The 21,558-nt window shown below is 48.5% G+C and overlaps 1 protein-coding gene across 1 annotated transcript; it reads right to left on the reverse strand.

The window, feature by feature from the left end:
- Positions 1 to 3,297: 3,297 nt before the first annotated feature.
- On the reverse strand, positions 3,298 to 20,725 carry KLF9 (KLF transcription factor 9). Its single transcript, XM_054178275.1, has 2 exons — positions 19,840 to 20,725; positions 3,298 to 4,261 (listed from the first exon to the last, which is right to left on the reverse strand). The coding sequence occupies exons 1-2, from the start codon at positions 20,306 to 20,308 to the stop codon at positions 4,029 to 4,031; spliced, it is 702 nt and encodes a 233-aa protein (XP_054034250.1). The 5' UTR covers positions 20,309 to 20,725; the 3' UTR covers positions 3,298 to 4,028.
- Positions 20,726 to 21,558: the final 833 nt, after the last annotated feature.

Below are 21,558 nucleotides of genomic sequence, written 5' to 3' on the forward strand. Positions count from 1 at the left end.
TGTCTTTTGAGAGGAACCTGTGTCCATTCCCCTCTGCTTTTTGGGTAACCAGCCTCTGCTGTGGGAGCCTGCAAAGCCTGCTTACTTTTGTTCATATCTTTCCGCCTCTGGTTTATCTCTTTCTTCTTCTGGTTCATCTCTTCCCTACATTCCCTTACACTTCTAAGACTAGCAACCTCATCCTTTAGTCTGGCCACCAGATTAAATAGGTAGTCTATCTGCTCACACCTTATGCAAGAGTTACCCCTACTACTTTGCATCTCAAGAGCCAGGCTCCAGCACTCTCTACAGCCAGATGGGACAACACTGCAAGCTGTGCCCATCTCTCTGCAGTAGTGGCAGAAGGAATACCTAGGAAAACATTTGGGATAAGCAGAGAAACAAGGCCGAAGCTAAGCAGTGACTAACAATACCTAGACCTTTGAGGGTGGTTCACGTGCCTTTCAACTCAGGGATTTCATCAAGTACAGCAGTAATTTTTTCATACGACCACTGCTTGACACCAACCACTCAAAACACCACAGCTGTTTGCTTTGGGTTTTTTTGTTGTTGGTTTTTTGTTGGTTTTTTTTTTTTTAAATTCCTTTTTTCTTTATTTGGACAATATATATATACATATGTACAAAAACATCTATGCCTTTTTTAAATTTTTTAAATTTTTTTTTTTTTACAATGTCATGTGATTTACAAAACAGAACAGCAAAATAACTTACAAAGGATACGAATGCTGTACAAAAATAAAATTGATCAAACTGCTGGAAGTTGGTATTGTATAGTGTTACCCATCACTAGTCTGTAAAACGGCATTTTGAAGTATGTGTCCAGCCTGGTGCATGCTGGGCGAAGTCCATCTGAAAATAGAACAGATCTGCAATACAGGTGATGAAAAACTCTTCAAAGAACAAGTATGCTCTATAGCTATACCTTTAAAGCCAAGACATCTCTATAGTAATGGACTTTCTTAACCAAGGAAAGGAGCTGTCCTAACATCAGCACTATTAAGTATTCCAGAATAGTACAAGTACATACGGCATAGAGAACCTGATTTTTCCTTTTCCACACTTGCAGCACTCTTTAAAAACTTAACTTCAAGATGCAAAGAACTAATCTGAAGTTTGGTTTATGCGGTAGAGCCACTTTTACTAAAAGAAAAATTCCCCCAAACCCCAAATTAACAAAACAAGACAACAAAGTCTTCAAACATGATTATTCCCAATGCATTCTGTTAGTGGTTAAGAAATTACATGAATTCTGTCCGTCCCATGCTGAACCAGAGCTGGTGTTACAGCGAATGGGTTACCACTTAGGAAGGTTTCTTTCAGAAATAGGATCCTGCCACACAAAATGGCAACACACACCTGTACGCCCCATTATCACACGGACCAAAGTAGCACTCCCTGCACGCTGGGTTTTTTTCAGACTTTGCAAGAACAATGTTTCTTAAATGTGCATTCTACCCCACATATGCAACGTGGAAACCATAAATCTGGCCATTTATTTCCATGTGTCAGTTAATCCTGGTAGCTAAGTAACCAAGACATTTAGGTACTGATCGAGGAGCTGCTTATCAGCTGTGGCTTCCCACTGTGGTTGACAGAACGTGAAGGTGTCTTGTACTTCACAGGATCAGGCGTTTATTTTCCAAGTGCTGCATTTGTCCTACAAAATGGCAACAATCCAGACTGCAGGACAGACTCAAAATTTTGTGTGATCTTCACAGAGAAGAATGAAGATGAATGCATGTGCCTTTGAATCTCACTGAGCAACATGCAGCCCTGATCCCACTCAGCAAGGCAGCATTAACAGTACTGGTAAGCAGAACGCTCTCTGTATTTCTAGGTCAATAGAAATACAGAGGCTACCTCTTTTTATAAGGAAGAACGTATGTTCCTACAACTCAAATTGGACACCAGAAATTAAGGTTTGATTTCTAAAATAAATGTTTCAAAAAGCTGAAACGGAGGTAGAAAGTGTGCTTGGTTTCCTGATGTCTTCACTGAAGAAAACACATCCCTTTTCACTCCAGACTGCTCAATATCCCCAATGCTTTAAAAGCAGTTCTCTTCACATAGACAAAATCTATCATGAACTACACAGGTAAAAACACTATATGCAAACGGATTTCTAATGCTGAAAGCCTTATACAACTGTAGAAGAAAACACTCTATTCTCTGAGTTCTTGGGGGTTTTTTTATGTTTGTTTCTAGAAAGCAAGCTTTTTATCAGGTAAAACAAGACAACACTGCAATTGCAGGTTACAAACAGTATTTTTTATGTACAGAATTTTACAAGATCATCTAAATTCATCTGCAGTGGAAACACTTTGGGTTTCAGTGTGACTGCTCACAAGATGAATTTGGCCCTAGGTCTCTCTTAGAGGGCTGCAACTCCCCTTCCACTTCTGGAGAAAGGGGTAAAAATGTAACAGGAGAAGAATGTTTCTGAAAAAGAAAAAATGTGTAAACAGAATTATCTCCCCTGTATGCAGATGGGGAGAGGGGGTGGGGAGTATGGGGAAATAAATCACTGATAATCTCTTCAGTTCATGCTTTTAACATCTTTTTAAAAAATTTAAATAGCCAATGAACATGACTTATAAAGTTTTCCTCAGTGATCTTTTTGCACCTCTTAAAAGAGCAAAAGACAGCTTTAAAATAAAATATTGCCTTTATCAGTGTTTGACATGCCATGCATGACACGGTGCAACGCAAAGTACCAAGCGAAGCTATGCTGTAAGTACTATTGCAACACATTTTCCATGCTATATTTCCAATTAGCTCATGGTTTTCCCCCATACTCTACAGAAACAGCAATGAAAAGATACAGAAGACCTTCTGAAGTGCTCCTTACAATAATTTTCAGCTGTCTCCATTAGCAGAGTGCTCTTAAGGAAAGGTCTACTCTCTCCATAAACACACACACAACTCCCATAGGACACTACAGGAGTGAGGCAAGGGTATGAAGAGAATAAATCTTTAAGGCAAGTGTAGGAAGAGAAAAAGCCATTAAAAAAAGCAGCAGCTTATAAAGATGGTAGCTGCTGTTATGCATCCACTCAAAGAAAACACAGCAGAATAAAGCATTATTAGTGGCATTTCTATAGTACAGTACTGTATTTATTGACAAATTGAAAGTATAGGATCAACTCATGAGACACAGGCTTCTGCTCCCATGTCCCCACCATGTTATCTAAACCGACTTGTGTTTTTCCAGGTAAGTGAATAACAGCTAAATATACATATGACTGGAAAATGGCTAAGATGTTGTGGGTTGGGTTTTTGTTGGTGGTTTGTTTCTTTTTTTTTTTTTTTTAAGTATCTTCTTGAATTATACATGTTTTCACTGGAAAAGTGCAGCTTATATGCAAAAAGTATCATTAATACAAATTAAGACCCATTTACTTTAATGGGCCTTCTTGAGTATAAATTCATCTTACCTCAGTATTATCAATCAGATGCTATTAGTAACTTATGTAATGTTTCTCTTAACAGTCTCTTTAAACGCAGGATTGTTCTGAGACAGAAGTAAACCCACTTCTACAATGTGCTACAGAGCTTTTATCTGAGTTATTTACGTGACGTGAAAAGCAGTTTTAGTTGGCAGACTTTAAATACAAGCAGCATTACACTGTTCAACAAAACATGTTCATGACACAGCAATCACAAAGACCTTGGGGTCACGCTACTGTGGTGGCACGGGCCAGGCCATTCAATCTAATGTATGTACACCAGTATCAATGCTTTATGTTAGAGGAGGTGGTTGCCTCCTCTGCTGGCCATCCCCTTTTCTCCTCCCATCCTGCAGCCCACTTGCTCCAGACTACCATTCCCAGCACAGTATGGGGAGGTAGAGGATGGGCAGCAAGGCATAGAGTACTCTTTTGTGTGTGTGTGTGAATGTTGGCTACACGTGCTCTCACATGGCAAGGCAACCAGTGCCACAGCAGTGCTTGTGCACCGGTGCCACCACTTGCATCCTCACCATGGCTCAGCATACCCTCAGCTCCTCTCCCCAGGCCAGCCCTGCCTTCACAAGGAGCTGCTGGAGCTGGACTTTTTGGAACGCTTGATCATGCTGGGGTGAAACTCGGTGTGGCGGCGGGCGTGCTTTGTCAGGTGGTCACTCCGCATGAACCGCTTCTCACAGAGGGGGCATCGGAACTGCTTCTCACCGGTGTGGGTTCGGTAGTGCCGGGTGAGCTCGTCGGAGCGGGAGAACTTTTTAAGGCAGTCAGGCCATGTGCAGGGGAATGGTCGCTCGCCTGAGGGAAGCAAAGGATGACAAGAGGTTTAGGGGGCAGCGACAATGCAAGCCAGCACGTAACAGCTTCACCGAGAAACACACTGTTGAGGGGAAGAAGCTGCTTTTGTTTCCTGCTGTGGTGCCAGTGTCTGTGAAGTTGTTGTTGATTCCCTTCATCAGGTTTCAGTCTCACCTCCAGCAGAAGCCAAAACCCCCTCCAACCACAAGAAACACGCACTCCAGTGCAGAACCTTACATGACCCTGAAGACTGTCAAAACAATCGATGAGCTCTCCTGTGCCTGTATGTTTTTCATGTTGGGCTCATTACAGTGGTTTGGGAAAGGAGTGCCAGTATGATTCCTCTGACACTTCTATTTTGATGAATAAAATAACTCAGAAAACAAGCCAAAAAACCGCTTTCATCTAGGACACATCATTCCAGCCCAGGGAGAACTGAGTGGGGAGAGCAGTGCAGACTCAAGGTTTCAAATGCGTAGAGCAAAACCAGTGCAGAGAGAAGTCCCATGCCCTCCTCCCTTTCCCCAGAAATCCAAGCTGCTCCTGAAAGTACAGATCACCCATGCAGGTTGCACGGGCTTTGGATACAGACTCTGACCAGCAAGACAGAGCCTAGTCCACTGCACAGATGGAAATCAAAGGCATTTAGGTTCACACAAAAGCTTTCAGTCACAATCATGCACTATTGGAGCTCGGTGCCTTAATTCCCTTGATCTGAAGGGAATATAAATGACAGCTATGTGACAGCTATTTATACTTAACTATGAAATACATTAACTCTCCCAGGAGTTTTCTGGCTTGGAAGAGTCGGAAAGAAACTCAGGAACTCCAGGGCTTCTTGGTACTGTGAAGTTTGACACAACAGGTGAGCCTACTTTACATTTGCAGATGGCAAAAAAAGGAACTGTTTCCAACAAAGTGTGTCTTGGAGTCCTCCCCAGACACAACAGCAGTGACAACAGCCTAAAGGCCTGAATGAACGCTTAGATGTCAGGCCACTGGAACTGGTGCTATTTAACATATTTGTCGGTGACATGGACAGTGGGATTTGGTGTACCCTCAGCAAGTTTGCTGATGACACCAAGCTCTGTGGTGAAACTTCAGAGGAAGGGGACACAGTCTCAAGCTGTGCCAGGGGAGGTTTAGGCTCGAGGTGAGGAGAAAGTTCTTCACCAATAGAGTTGTTCGTCATTGGAATGTGCTGCCCAGGGAGGTGGTGGAGTCACCATCCCTGGAGGTGTTCAAGAGGGGATTGGATGCGGCACTTGGTGCCATGGTCTAATCATGAGGTCTGTGGTGACAGGTTGGACTCGATGATCTTCGAGGTCTCTTCCAACCTCAGTGATACTGTGATACTGACATGCTGGAGGGAAGGAATGTCATCCAGAGGGACTCCGACAGGCTTGAGAAACAACTAATGCCAACCTCATTAAGTTCAACAAAGCCAAGTGCAAGGTCCTGCACCTAGGTTGGTGCAATCCCAAGCACAAATACAGACTGGGCAAAGAATGGATAGAGGACAGTCCTGAGGAGGAGGACTTGGGAGTGCAGTTTGATGAGAAGCTCAACATGAGCTGGCAACGTGCACTTGCATCCCAGAAAGCCAGCCATATCGTGGACTGCATCCAACAAAGCATGGCCAGGAGGCTGAGTGAGGTGATTCTCCCAGTCTACTCTGCTGAGACCCCACCTGGAGTACTTTTTCCTCCTTTGGAACCTCCACTACAAGAAAGACATGAACTATTTATAAAGTGGATCCAGTGGAAAACCACAAAGATGATCAGAGAACTGGAACACCTCTCCTTTAAAGACAGGCTGAGAGAGTTAGGGTTTTTCAGCTGGTGAAGAGACCTTATAGATGCCTTCCAGTATTTGAAGAGGCCCTACAGAACAGCTGGAGTGGGGCTTTTTACAAAGGCATGTAGTGACGAGACGAGGGGGTAATAGCTTCCAGCTGGAAGAAGCCAGATTTAGATTGCACATTAGGATGGGATTCTTCACTGTGACAGTAGTGAGGCACTGGAACAGGATGCCTGGAGAAGCTGTGGAGATTCCAGCCAGATGAGGCTTTGAGCAATCTGGTCTAGTAGGAGGTGTCCCTGACCATGGCAGGGGGGCTGGAACTGGATGACCTTTTAAGTCCCTTCCAACCCAAACCATTCTATAATTCTATGACAACCAGCAGTGGAAAATACATCAGAGCTGTAGAGAGGTGAAAGGCTGAGGAGATTGACTGACAGCATTCAAAAGGCCAAGGAGGCTGAGGACATACCACATAAGCTGAGATGTAGCTACACCACAGGTGCTGAAAGCCCTAGTGAGCCTCTCAAATCACACAGCCACTTTCACAGTTTAGGCTCCTAATGATGCAGTGTGCTCCCTGACTGGTGCTCTGTTCCCATCCCACATTGAGCAGTGTGCCACAGAGCAGCCAGATGAGCAGGGCTGCACACATCACAGCAGCCTCTCGGGCAGCTGCAGCTTGGTTTCTCCCTGTGCTTTCTTCCCTCACCTCATGGCAATTCTGATCCCTGGTCAGGAGAGGATGCTGAGAAAGCCAAGATAGCCTGGTACCCAGGCATAGCTCCAGGCCCACTGGAGGTGAAGCTGCCAGCCATACTGACCTGGAGCTATGAAAGTTTATGAAGAGGTTTCTTGGCTCCCTGATGCATGGTTTAGACATAACAAGAAGCCTTTTCAAACCACCACTACCTGTATAAAATTAACTAAAACATAGGCTCACATGTGGATGAAGGCCATGCCTGACGAGCACCAGAAAGTGCAGCAAGGACCCAAATTAATGCCTACCACCCTCCCCTAGCTTTGCACTGTCCAGCATCTGCGCTTGGTAACTGAGGCAAACATTTGACTTGTGCTGCTCTTTTGCTACCTATCTCACAGTTTCTGTCACAGCTTCTGGAAGCAGGGAGCAGTGGGAGGCACAGAACAGCTTTCCAGCTCCCCTAGGGAACATGGGAGAAACACTACACATCTTGCATGTGTGGAAGCATCTAGCATATGGCTCCATGTCAGGCAATTACACCCCCAAGCAGTGGAAGCAGCTCCAGCATCCTAGGCACATTCCGAGAAGCTACATTTCCAACCATCCATCTCAGCTTTTCAGCCTGCAGAAGTGCTTAACTGTCCCACAAGGAGATCAGGTGCCTAGACTGGATAATAAGGAGCACAGCCTTTGGGCTGCAGCATCTACATGTCAGGCATGGTAGTATCTAGTACCTAAAAACAATGTTTTGACTGGGCTTTCCCCAACTCTCCTGCTCCAGAACTGGAGATAGGAAGACAAAATGGAGCCTGGTTACTGGAACTCCCTATGAGACCTAGTGGGAACAGCATGACCTCCATCATTGCTATCCTGCACATGCATTTCACATGCCAAGCACTTCAAGGCTACGCAGCATAATCACAAAGTGTAGGGGAAAGGCAGAACTTGCTCAAGATCCCTTGTGTATGTCTGGAGTTGCATTCCCCAGGGAACCAGGCCTGAGTTTGGCAGAGGAAGGGTGCTGAAGGCCATGGGAAGCCTGGTGTGGTGGAGATAAGTCCTACTACCAACAGGAGAGCTGCTGTGAATTAAAACAGTGAATGCAGCAGATACCACTGCTAGAGACAAGTGGCTGTGCTCTCTGAGGCACAAGAGCTACCACTGACACTAGCCAGCCATGGCTGAGCCCCCAGGTAGAGCGGCTGAGAATGGCTTCACCACCTTGTCAATACAAGCCTGCCAAAGCTGTCACAGCCACTTTGGAAGCAGGTCCATGAAAGTAGGCCAGGCATAATCCCCAGTACCAGGATGCATTAAACTCCAGTCTTCTCAGAGCAGAGAGACAACAGGGAGGGAGCTTTTCCCAGGCCCTCAGGGGTTGTCTCCCAGACTGAGGATCTGCTGCTCCCCTTGGTCACAACACCATAATGGATGACATCAGCCTAGAGGGATGGCACTCCAGCAACAGGCTGAACAAGTGCAGATTAGAGCTGGAGCATGCATCCAGAGGCTTTAGATGCAAGGCAGAGATGCCCAATGACATGGGATGATTGTCCATGGAGCAAAGCTGGTCATGGTGTTTGCTAGCTGCATTTGACACCCTATTTTTTAAAGCAGCAGAGATGTTTGTGGAAGAGCTTGGTGAGCAAATGTATGCAACTAGGCAGGCAATGTCCTACAGAGCTGCACTGCAAGCCAGTGCTGCCTCCATCTGTAGATAGAGATTTCTGTGTCATGTCTCAGGCAAGAAGTATCTTTCCATATGATATTCCCTCTTCAGTTTTGAGAGCAGTAATGCTAAAGCTTGTAACAAGCAGAATGAACCGTCAAAAGAGGACACTACTATACACTGTTTCCTTTGGTGGCAGTATGCTACTTAGGTTTGAAGACATGCCACAGAGGGGATGAAGGAATGGCCAATGGTGTATGATGACACCCTAAAGCTGCACGTCATGTGATCCAAACACAAGAGATGTAAATGTCTCTCTTTAAAAAAAAAGACTTTTTTTTTAAATATAGACCCACACATACACACACATACAATCCAGGACAGCTCACAAAAGCAACAAACCCCCCAGATTTACAGGCTATAGGAATAGACACCTCTGCAGAGCTTCCATTCTTTGTCCTGTGTGCTACTAGAAATGTAGTGGGAGACATGGTTTACATTGAGTGGCTCTTCACAGGTATTCTGTGGAGTCTAATGAACTCTAGCAGATCTGTCTTGATTTAAATCCAATATGGATATAAAGGACATTGCAGATTGTTTTGATCTTTGCTCTCTTGCTTCACCTGACCTTTTCTCCCTGTTCCCTCTCCCCATTCTCTGCCACAAAAGGCCAATTTCCTCTCACTCTACAAGTTTAAACTCCATATACAAGTTGGTTTGTAGGACCTGAGAAACATACTCTTTATTTTAGAATAGGATTAACCAGGTTGGAAAAGCCCTTCGAGATCACCAAGTCCAACCTATCATCCAACACTATCTAACCAACTAAACCATGGCACCAAGCACCCCATCCAATCTCTTCCTTAACACTTCCAATGATGGTGACTGCACCACATCCCTGGGCAGCACATTCCAATGGCAAATCACTCTTTCTGTGAAGAAATTCTTCCTAACATCCAGCCAAAAACTCTCCTGGCACAGCTTGAGACTGTGTCCTCTTGTTCTGGTGTTGGTTGCCTGGCAGAAGAGACCAACACCCACCTGGATACAACCTCCCTTCAGGTAGTTGTAGAGAGCAATAAGGTCTCCCCTGAGCCTCCTCTTCTCCAGGCTAAGCAACCCCAGCTCCCTCAGCTTCTCCTCATAAGGCTTGTGCTCCAAACCCCTCCCCAGCTTTGTTGCCCTTCTCTGGACACCTTCCAGCAAGTCAACATCTTTTACAAACTGAGAGGTCCAGAACTGGACACAGGACTCAAGGTGTAGCCTAACCAATGCAGAGTACAGGGGCACAATGACTTCCCTGCTCCTGCTGGCCACACTATTCCTGATACAGGCCAGGATGCCACTGGCATTCTTGGCCACCTGGGCACACAGCTGGCTCATGTTCAGCCTACTATCAACCAATACCCCCAGGTCCCTTTCTGCCTGGCCGCTCTCCAGCCACTCTGACCCCAGCCTGTAGCACTGCATGGGGTTGTTGTGGCCAATGTGTAGAACCCGGCACTTGATGTGTTAAATCTCATGCAGTTGGACTCTGCCCATCTGTCCAGCCTGTCGAGGTCCCTCTGCAGAGCCTCTCTACCCTCTAACAGATCAACTCCTGCCCCCAGATTGGTGTCATCTGCACATTTACTGGTGATGGACTCAATGCCCTCATCCAGATCATCAATAAAGATATTGAACAGGATGGGGCCCAGCATTGATCCCTGGGGCACACCACTGGTGCCTGGCTGCCAGCTGGATGTGGCACCATTCACCACCACTCTCTGGGCTCGGCCCTCCAGCCACTTCCTAACCCACCACAGAGTGCTCTGTCCAAGCCACAGGCTGACAGATTGGCAAGGAGTTTGCTGTGGGGGATGATGTCAAAGGCCTTGCTGAAGTCCAGGTAGACTACATCCACAACCTTCCCCACATCCACCAGGTGGTCACCTGATCATAGGAGGAGATCAGGTTGGTGAGGCAGGACCTGCCCTTCCTAAAACCATGCTGGCTGGGCCTGATCCCTTGGCCATCCTGTAAGTGCTGTGTGATTGCACTCAAGATGACCTGTTCCATAGTCTTGCCTGGCACTGAGGTCAGGCTGACAGGTCTGGAATTCCCTGGCTCCTCCTTCCAGCCCTTCCTGTGGATGGGCACCACATTGGCCAGCTTCCAGTCATCTGGGACCTCTCCAGTGAGCCAGGACTGTTGAAATATGATGGAGAGTGGCTTGGCCAGCTCATCTGCCAGCTCTCTCAGCACCCTAGGATGGATCCCTTCTGGACCCAAGGACTTGTGGGGATCCAAGCGGCTAAGCAGGTCTCTAACTACTTCATCCTGGATCACAGGGGACCTATAGTGCTCCCTGACTCCACCTGCCAGCTCAGGAGGCCAGTTGTCCAGAAGACAACCTATCCTGCTATTAAAAAGTGAGGCAAGGAAGGTGTTAAGTACCTCTGCCTTTTCCTCATCTTTTGTTACTATGTTCCCCTCCGTGTCCACCAAGGAGTGGAGGCTGTCTTTAACCCTCCCCTTGCCATTAGAGTCCTTCACAGCAGAGGCCAGTCTAAGCTCTATATGGGCCTTTGCCTCTCTAATTTTCATCCTGCATGACCTATCAGCATCCTTAAACATTCCATGGGTTACCTCTCCTTCCTTCCAAAGATGATACACCCTCTTTTTTTCCCTTAATTCACTCAGAAGTTCATTGCCCATCCAGGCTGGCCGTCTGCCCCTGCGGCTCATCTTCCGGCACATTGGCACAGTCTGTTCCTGCGCCTTCAAGAACTCTTTCTTGAAGTAGGTTCAGCCCTCCTGGACCCCTTTGTTTTTAATGGCTGTTTCCCATGGAACCTTCTGAGCTAGTTCCTTAAGTAATCTGAAGTCTGCCCTCTGGAAGTCCAGAGTAGAGGTTTTGTTGCTGCCCCTCTTAGCTTGACTGTGTATTGAAAACTCAATTATTTCATGGTCACTGGACCCCAGACAGCCTCCAACCACCACATCTCCCACCAGCCCTTCTCTATTGGTAAAAAAGGAGGTCAAGCAAAGCCTTACCCCTGGTAGGCTCACACAGCAGCTGGGATAAGAAGCTATCCTCTATACACTCGAAGAACCTCCTAGACTGCCTCCTCTCTGCTGTGTTAAGGTCCCAGCAGATATCAGGCAGGTTGAAGTCGCCCATAAGAACAAAGTCTGGTGATCTTGAGAGAGCCTCTAGCTGCCTATAGAATAATTCATCAACCTCTTCATCCTGGTTGGGTGGTCTATAACAGACTCCAACCAGGATGTCTGCCCTGTTGGTCTTCCCTCTAATTTTCACCCATAGGCACTCAACCTGATCATCCCTGATCTCTAGTTCCATGGTATCTAGTGCCTCCCTGATGTACAGGGCCACCCCTCCGCCCCTTCTCCCATTTAATTATGAATAGATGGTACATTATTAATCTTTTTTTGCCCTACCCTGCAACACTCCAGATTTTCTCACATTGTGTTCTTGTGTGGGAGGTGTTTCTTAAAAACATTACATACTGGACCATAGCAGACTCATTTAGTACAGGTAGCACTGGTATCCTGATTCATCATCTGCTTTTTCACTACAAAATGTTGCTTTAGGTGTGGATGACCTGACCAATGTTAGGAGCTACAGTTCATGGTGTCTTTAACAATGAATGTTTGGATCACCAAGGGATAGACAAGTTCTCCATGATTTTTTTTCTGAGACCAAGGAAGATGTGTTTGAAAAATCTTCGTGTTTGATGGGACAAGCACTAGAACTGGATCTCACTGAGCTTCTGTCTTGGAACAAAGCACTAATTTTACCTTAGCTGAAACTGTGTAAGCACTGGCTTTACAGAAAGCATTCAGAGATTGATGCTAGTGTTGATGAAAGCCTGACCAAGATGAATGGTTTGCTAAACTCTTGCTGTCTTCTTTGCTGACAGAGTTTGACATCAGTACTAGCTACAAAGAATGGTTCACTTGCTGTCAAATAATGCTAATCATGCTGCTTCACACCAACCAGAAAGTCAAAAGGATAGTAGCTATAGCTGCAAGAATGAACACTGAATTAGATACCTTTGGCTGACCTGTGTTATTGAAGATGAGACCACCAAGCACATGGTAGGACTGTGCTGCCTGGTATTCACAGCAGCAACTATTTTAAGTATTAAAACTGAAGAATGCTTTGGAATTTGACTTCTGTGATGTGGTGTCTGTGCATGGCTCTCACACTCTGCCAAGCCACTGACACAGGATAGATAGCAAATACCTCCTGCTGCAAGGATGCCTACCCTGCCTGTGGTGCCTGCTCTGAAGCCAAGCAAGACTGACCCCTCCTGACAGAAACTTAAAGCAGCTGATGGGAAAGAAGAAGGAAAGGCACACAAATACAGAAAGCCCAAATAATGAAATCTCTTGACATCAGCTGAGAGCAGAATCACTTAGAAAAACAGGACTGGCATAATCAACATAATGAGAGAATCTAATTCCATCTTCCAAGATTCTCCTGTACTGCTGTGGCTGCTGGAGCTCAAAATTTCCAAAGAACCCTAGGAATAACTTGTCCTGAACTACAGTCCTTGACTTAGAGATGGCAATGATAAGCATCTTTTTTTTTCCTTTTCCCTGTGATCCCACCACTCTTGCACATCTCAGTGTCTCCTAAAATATGACAGGTGGATGTACATGGCCTACCACATGAGAGAAAAATAAGCAGGCTGTCTTTCTTGCTGTAGTATAGATGCTACCTCAGGTCTCCTACTTTTTTACCCTAGGGCATTGCTCTCCCTGCACTCCAAGAACGAGCAATTTCCTGCAGGACACTGGATGTTGACATGCAAGGCATTCTGGTGAAGATGGATGTTACAATCATCTGTGCACCCACTTCGGGGTAGAGAGACCAGAGGCCTTTGAAACAATCATCTTCTTCTCAGTTATTACAAAATCAGATCGCTGGAACACATGGCAACCACAAGGTACAGATGCTTGTGCATAACAGTACCAGGATGTTGTCTAAAATAAGGGGGGGTTGCAATACCTAAACCACAGCTGTTCAGTCTAGCAGCAGGTCAAAGACACATTGCCTTTGGGATAGGCAATGGAGTTCATTCTTCCAGCACTCGGGACTAAATACTATGGGATGAATCAGATGTTAAAAATGTTTTTTTCTCCAGTTATTCAGGTTGCTCTGATATCCTCCAAACCTCTCAAAACCACCACTGAACAGCTGCTTGAATATGCAGATGTCTGAGTCTCTTTCAGAGGACCAGCTATGAAACCACATGTTAAAAGCCACAACTTCTGAGAGACCAAATCCCAAAGAGACTCAGTCTAGCAGTTAATCCCATGAGACATCAGATGCACAGGATGTCCTTACAGCTTCTCTGCCAGATCACAACCCTCCTGGCCTTTACAAAGGCCTTCTCTGCAGACTGTGTCTCCACATGTAAGTTGAAGAAGCTACCTGGGAAAGATCTCTCCAAATCTCATCAAAGTTAAATCCACACTTTCATAGCTGAGGGGAATATAGGACAAGGTCCTACCTCTTCTCCTTTTCTATCTTACCTCCATTTAACTTCCTCAGTTTTTCAGTAATACTTAAATATTAGCCAAGCAATAGAGAAAGGCAAACTCCCAGCCTGGTGCTTAGGGAACTCACCTGGGATTGAAAACCACAAGGTTTAAGTTTTTGCCCTTTCTCAATGATTATATGCTTGCTAAGCTTTGACAGGGGAAGGAAGAATGCAATTTAATGTGCATTCAGAAAGATATTATAATTTTTGTTATTTCAATGTGAACTTATCAACTGGCATTTCAACAGACTCTTCCCTCAAGTTTCAGGCATTTAGAGCACTCTCAGTCATCCTTACTTGAATATAGATGGTGAACTAAGCTACCAAAAGTGAACAGTATCTGAAATGCGCATTGCCATCACTACCGCAGACTCTGACTCCTAAATCTTAACTTGGTCCCTCCTTGCTCTCCCGGCTGCAAGTTTTGGGAACCATGCAAGGCCACAACTGGCAGTCTGGTGCACAACAGCACAGCAGCCAACAAAAGGGAATGATTGCTCCTACAGTGATCCTGGCAGCTAGGGCTGCTGGACACAAACTAGCAAGAGCAGGTGGCAACGATCTTCAATGCCACAGCACAACAGTGTGCAGGAACTCAGGAAAGCTGCATTTTCAATACAGCCATGTGGAAACGGCAGTCTCTTCTGGGTGAAGCCTGTTCACTGCTTCTGTCCTGCACATGGCATTTCTTTACATCAACACTGGAACAGGTTGCCCAGAGAGGTGGTGGAAGCACCACCTCTAGTGACATTGAAAATCAGGCTTGATGGGGCTCTAAGCAACCTGAGGATGTCCCTGCTTGGCACAGCAGGGGTAGACTAGATGGCCTCTAAAGGTCCCTTCCAAGCCAGTGAATTCTAGGAGTTGTGTGATAATAAACCTTTCTGGAGTGCTTTTCCCACAGTGACACACATACACGTGCTTACATTTGGAGGGGGGTGGGCAGGTAGCAAAACAAATAAACAAAACCCCACAACTGGGAATCTGGAAACACTGAACTTCATCCCGAGGATTTTTGCCTTTTTACTCAGCTGGTAAGGCTTCCAGTCAGTATGACCATATTTCTCTGAGACCTGGAAACATGCCCATCAGAACTCAAGGAATTTGCACACATGGACATTTCAGATCAAGGTCTGAATTGAGCAATAAAATGCTCTCCTGGCTCCACTTTCTGCTCTTCAGTCTTACTCAAAAGGATTTGGCAAAGTGACATTGCATGAGCTGGATAAAAGGAGCTTAAAATGCTAAATTTTGGATTATGTTCCCACAAATACCCAAAAAAGCTCCCAGGGAGCATAAGATTGTCAACTTATCAGCATCTGTAGAGTCAGTCAAGCTAGTGATAATCTAGAGCACAAATACCATAGCAGCACAGTCAAACCCACACTGATACAGAGGCTGAATCAATGCTGTAACATCTACATTTCAGCAGGAGGCAACTGCAGCACTTACCTTTCATTTCTTCTAGAAATACTCCTCAGCTTCACTGCGTGGACTGTTGACCTATACAGGTTCACATCTCTGCCTACAACCCTGCTACCAAACACTGGTGAGAGCCAAGTAACAGGAAAGCTCAAAGGTGCAGTGGCTGCCTGACGTTTTTTTGGACCCAGTCTGCATGGTGATGCAGCTGGATGAAAATCCTAGGTAAAGAGGGAGAACTCTTCACATATTTGGTTTCTATGGGTCTAACCTTTTAATTAAGAGTAATTCACACACAAGCAAACTCCACACTGAGCCACAGCACCACATACTGAGAAGCACCTGGGATTCACTTCCCCAGGCAAGCAAACCTATGTGTTTTCTATAAGAAGGCATCTCACACACGAGTTTTATTGTACTTTCTCTGTCCCTCTTTCCTGACCAGGAGGATGTGCTCTCAGTGGCCACATGTCCTTTAACCAGCTTGTATTCACATCATCATAGAAAACTTACATGCCTTAAAGATTGTTTCTCCTGCCAGTTCCTCTCCCTCTCCATATCTTGCCCTCTGCTCTGTGCCTCCTGCCCAAGCTTTCTGACTTGAGATTGGTTGTTTATTTTCACATGCTTTTATTTTCCCTGGAAACACTCTGGCCTGCACATCCCTCTCTACAAAGCTGTCCCCTCCCCCACTCTCTTTTAGGCTAGTAAGAACCCCATGCATTACTGGCTAAATCTACCTGTTTGGAGAAGTCTCTGCATTTTCAAGGTATCTGCTGTTGCTTGTCATGTTCTTGGTCAGCTGACCTCACATTCTCCCGACCTCTGCACTGATTCTAGGGCTCTGGTTTCTCACAGGTTTTGCAATTGCATTTAGTCTTTCTTTTGTGCTCTGAAGACAAAAATAAGGAAGACTCATTCACACCATCTCAATGCTCAAGACTCCCAAACAGACATGCTACTCAGAAACCCTTTGCCACCACCAAACTTCAGCAGAATTTGCATGTCCTATAATCCTGTAACATCATCCTGTAAGGGGTGGGGAAATGTCAGGTATGGTCACAGGTCACAGCTATCCTTCCATCTGTCTTCCCAACAAACAGCCTTTGGCAAGCAAACCACTGGGTACAATGAAGTCTTGTCCCTCGTACACCAAGAACCATACACCTCAGAGAAGCTACTGTAAACACCTCACACAGAACAGCCTTAGCTGTAATGCTCTTTTGCTCAAGACAACAGAACTTTAACAATCAATTACAAGTTAGTTTTGGGTGGCAGTGAAGGGACAGCAGAGGCAATATAGCTCAGTTTCAGTGCTATGCTTACCCATGTATCCCCAGACTGTCCATATTAAAACACTGTGAGAGCAGGTATGCATACCTGACAAAACAAAGGACTGCTTGATAACATCACAGAAACAGCAGCAGCCTGGCAAGGAATGAAAAAAAAAAAAAAAGGGGGGGGGGGGGGGGGGGGGGGGGGAGGGAAGTGGGATTGGTGGCACAAACAATGGGGCTGTTTGCTTAAGCAGGATGTGCACTGCTATCTGCTGACCTTTTTCTGTTAATATCAATGAAGAACAGTTTCTGATGGGTGGCTAATATAGGTCTTCTGGAAATTGAACTAGAGTCATCATCAGAAGCCCAAACCTCAAGAAAACAGTTATACAGATCATTTTAGCCTCTGAAATATGCTATTCCTCTGAACCAAAAAGTTGGAAGAATCATTAATAAGACACAGACCTCTAACCTCTGAGCATCAAGTCTTTGATTTTCTAGTTTGATTTTTCTAGTTTTAGGTGGAATTTAATTTCTTGCTTTGTGTTAGATTACAAACGATGGTCTAATTTTCAGATTCCTACCACTACCAAGCACGAAGCAAGATCCAGAGCTTTCTAACTTGCTTGGTTAGCATCAGTGGGTAAAGAGAGCTGTGGCTACAAGCAGGTTCACAGATGTAAATGGAAGTCCTACAGCCATTTTCCAAGACAGACTGAAATTAAATATTAAAAATTTAAGACCAGGAAGCCTCTCCTGATGGCTGTGTACCTACTTCCACTAAATGCCGAACAGCAGCATGAAATCAAGTCAGTGGTCTGATGGAAAATGGCAGGTAGATGAAAGCAATTCAAGAGGCACACATATATGAAAGAAATTATTTGAAAGGCAAGAAAATGGTAAAAAGGAGGAAGCGTTAACACTCTGCAATACGCAGTTATGAATAACTCCAGAGGTTCCACTGAATCCCACTGTTGCTAAGGAATTGTTCTGCCATCTATAAAAATAATTAACATTAGCAGCATCGTTTAACATTTCAGTTAGCTACAATTAACTGTTCACATTAGGAAGCTGACTGCCGGATGTCTGTAGTGGTTTTAATCACACAGAACTACCATGACCGCACTTGGGAGCTGAGGCAACCCACTTGTAAGCAGCACATGCTAAGCCTCATGCCACTTCAAGAGATACTTATCATAATACTATAGCTTACAGCAAGCAGTGTGGGTTGTACAGTACATTGATTTACATGTGTCATCACCCAGAATGCCATCCCAATTGATGCCTAATTTGGTTGCCATATTGGAGTGGATATTTTAGCTTGGAGTAGTAAGTGGCAATGATGCTAACACGTTTTCTTTGCCACTTACAAGCCAACATTTTGCAAGGCATCACTTACTCAAAAGAGCATGAGAGGTGCAGCCTTTGAGCCAGTAACACAACAATCCTGAGGTCAGTGCAGGGTCACCACTGACCATCCTCTTTCCCGGCTCATCGCAACGGTCTTGACTGCAGAGGTCACCGCTGAGCAACATGCAGTAATCATCCTCCTCCTCCCCTAGATCTCTCGAGCTAATCTGCCAGCAGGGCACAAGCAGGCAGCCAGGACTTGGTCTCCTCCTCTGCAGTGCATGTACATCTAGGCACAGAAGGTAGTCTGAGCAATGGAAGCTTAGGGGGAGCTCAGATGTGGCCATGCCCTATCAAGGGTGCGTTAAACACTACAGCAATGCCTCATGATATATTCCTCAGATGATAAACTCATTTTGTACATCACCACTTTCCAGCACTGCCAACAGACAAAATCCTGAAAAGAACCATCTACAGAACTGATACGGAACACGTGGAATCAGTGATGGCAGCGTATGTCTCCTTCAGTATGCTTCTTCCCATACTTCCGCACAACCCTTTAATTTAGAGCCTCATGCAGCTGCACTATGATCCCAACTGCAATTCAACTCCTATTTTTGCACTACGGGGCTTTAAAAAAAAAAAACACTAAACAGAGAAGTCTCCGACTGCTGTCCCCTTAGCGCTCAGCAGAGCTGGAGAAGGTACGAATTGCTGCAGCAGAGATTTTTATCTCCAGGTTTCCATGTTGCCACACCCTCCGAAGCGCTGGGCGAAGACAGGCAACGGGGCGCACGCAGCCCCATGAATGAAGCTCTCGTGGAACACGCCAAAGCTGGGTCGCGGTAACCTACACCGCGAGGGGCAGGCAAACAAGGCAGAGGCCGGCCCGCTATGGATGGCGCCCAAATCTCCCCGGCCGGAGGAGCTGCACCGGGGCAGCGTGGCTGACAGGGTTAAGCTCCCGGGGGGTGGACTGGTCCACCAGGAGCTGATAGCGGGTTTAAGATAATGTGCTTCTTAAGTTTTCCCCTCCAGCTCGAAGGGCCCTTGCCCTGCTGCAGCGGGGTGTGACACCGAAACCTAGCAGCGCGGCGCCGTGCAAATGCAAGGCCACTGCCCCCTCCCGGGGCGCAGCGACGGCCGGCAGCACCGCCGCCCCCAGCTCCGGCCTTGGGGCGTCCAGCTTCCCTGCCACGGATCAGAGCTCAGCGGCGACTCCGCAAATGCTGGGGAACGAAAGGCCGTTTCCGAAGGAACAAGCGGCAGCGGGGCGCAGGCAACGGGAGCCCGTCCGCAGAGCCGCGAGAGATCTGCCTCGGGCCTCCTCCGAGACTATGTGCCAAACCTTGCCCCGCACCAGGCGGGCACCCGATTTCCGCCACCCCGGTATTTTGTCAGCGATACCCTGAGCACGATCGGTGTGCTGCCTGCCTCGGCTACCCTTCTTTCTCCGGGAAGTTTACGCAGCCCACCGGCTGCCGGCAGTTTACCCGCAGGTGACAGGCAGGCTCCCGGCCGGGGCAGGCGGCAGGCAGGGTGCGGCGGGAGGCGCTGCCGCAGCCCCGCCCGAGGCGGCCACCCGCTCCCGCCAGACCCGGGGGCGCCGGTCCAGCATCGCGGCGGGAAGTGAACGGAGAGGAAAGAGGAGCGGGGAAACAAACAAAAAAATTAAAGCCCCCAAACCACGCAAAACGCAAAGCGAAAAGAGGTCGGCGGGGGCGCCGGGCGCGCCGCCGGCCGGGTTCATCTGAGGACAAGCTCTCGATCGCTTCCTCCCTCCCCCTCCCTTCGCCGCCGCTGACCTGTGTGCACCCGGTAGTGCGCCTTGAGGTGGGAGGACTTGCCGTAGACCTTGCCGCAGCCGTTGTAGGGGCACTTGTGCCGCTTCTCGGCCACCAGCTTCCCCTTGGGAGCGGCCCCGGCGGCTCGAAGGCGAGGGGGCGGCCCCGGCGGCGGGCTACGAGGCGGGCTAGAGCCCGGTTCGGTGGCCGCGTCGCTGTCGGAGCCCGCGTCCTCGTCGGGGCTCTCCACGCTGTCGCTGCAGACGGAGGGGGCGGGAAGCGGCCGGTACTTGTTCAGCTCCAGCAGGCTCTTGGCGATGGCCAGCAGGGCGCAGTAGTCCTTCCAGGCGTCACGGGGGTCGCGCAGTTCCCGGGCCGCCTCCCCCTCGTCCGGTACCTTCAGCCGCGCTGACTCGGGCACGGCAGAGCGGTTTGAGATGGAAACCAGGCACTGCGCCGCCACAAAGTCCACGTAGGCGACAGCCGACATGGTGCGAACGCGCCCCGACGACGAAGGGCTACGGGCGCCCTCAGTATTCGCCCGCCGGGCCGGCTGCGCCGCCACCACCCATGGCCCGCCCGCGGCGCCGGGGTCTCTAAGGCGCGCGGGGAGGAGAAAGGGGAGTAAAAATAAACACCGGGGCGCCGGGCAGGTCTCTCACCGCCGCCCCCCGGGGGCGGCGCGCAGCCGGCGGGGGGGGAGTGCCGCCCTCCGCCCGCGCGGCCGGCCCAGGTCCGGCGCAGGGGCCGGGGGAGAGGAGACTGCCCGCCGCCGCCCTGCCGCCTGCCCCACGTCCCCCGCTCCGCGCGCCGCCCGCGTGCTCCTGCCCGGGGACGGCCGCGCCGAGTCCCATCACGTCAGGTTCGGAGCCCCCTTCCCGCCCCCCCGATTGGTCAGCGGGCAGGGCCAGCCGGCTCTGTTTACCTTCTCCCCCCGCCACTCACAGCGCCCCTTTTCTAGGGGGGGTGTGTCCGCCGGGCGGCGCCGCCACCAATCCCCACGCTCCCTCCCCAGGCCGCGTGCTACTCCGGGCGCCCCGCCGCTCCCGCTTAAAAGGGCGATACCGGGGAGGCGGGTGCGTGGGGTGCAGCATCTTCATCCGTGAAGCTGGAGGTGCGCGGCCGGCCGCTCCCGCTCATCAGCCGAGTTTGCAGCATCCCTAGGCTGGGGTCTGTGAGAGGCAGATAGCCCGAGTCAGCGGGGCCACGCGGCACCGAACGGGTTAAGTTCCTCCTTGGAAGCCCTACAGTCCCAGCAACCGGCTGGCCAATGGAAAGTGAGCCGGCTGATGTCACTGGCAAGGCCCCCGCCAATCAGCACGAGGCTCCGAAGGGTGAGCAACACTTGTAAACCCGGCGGGCGCCCGCGAGCTGCTCGCCTCCTCCCTCCGCCGCGCGGGGTGCGGCGGGGCAGGCAATGCGCACCTCGGGCGCTGCCGTGTTCCTTTCCCTGCCAATGTCACTGCCCATGTGCCTGTCCCCTGCGCCTGTCCCCTGCTTGTATCCCGGCCGGTGGGGGGAGAGTGGGCTTCCCGTGCCGGGGCAGGTGGGGGAACGCCCCTGCCGAGCGCGGGTTCTACGACTGAGGCGTGAATCGGAGCCGCGATGTGAAGCTGTCCGCCTGCCTCGGGACTGGTCTGTCTGGGCGCTGGGGGCAGAAGGCATAAGGACTGGCCTTTGCAGGAAGCGGGCGCTCGCCCACCCCGCGAAGCCTTCCGAAAGACCCGATGCCATTCTAGA

This window comes from Dryobates pubescens, chromosome Z (genome assembly GCF_014839835.1).
Source record: "Dryobates pubescens isolate bDryPub1 chromosome Z, bDryPub1.pri, whole genome shotgun sequence".
Taxonomy (NCBI): domain Eukaryota; kingdom Metazoa; phylum Chordata; class Aves; order Piciformes; family Picidae; genus Dryobates; species Dryobates pubescens.

Bases quoted from the DNA above. Each gene is read 5' to 3' on its own strand.
- KLF9 (XM_054178275.1), bottom strand. From the start codon at position 20,308: ATGTCGGCTGTCGCCTACGTGGACTTTGTGGCGGCGCAGTGCCTGGTT. The intron at 4,262-19,839 runs GTCAGCGGCGGC...TGCTTCCCTCAG, and splicing joins GCACTACCGGGTGCACACAG to GCGAGCGACCATTCCCCTGC.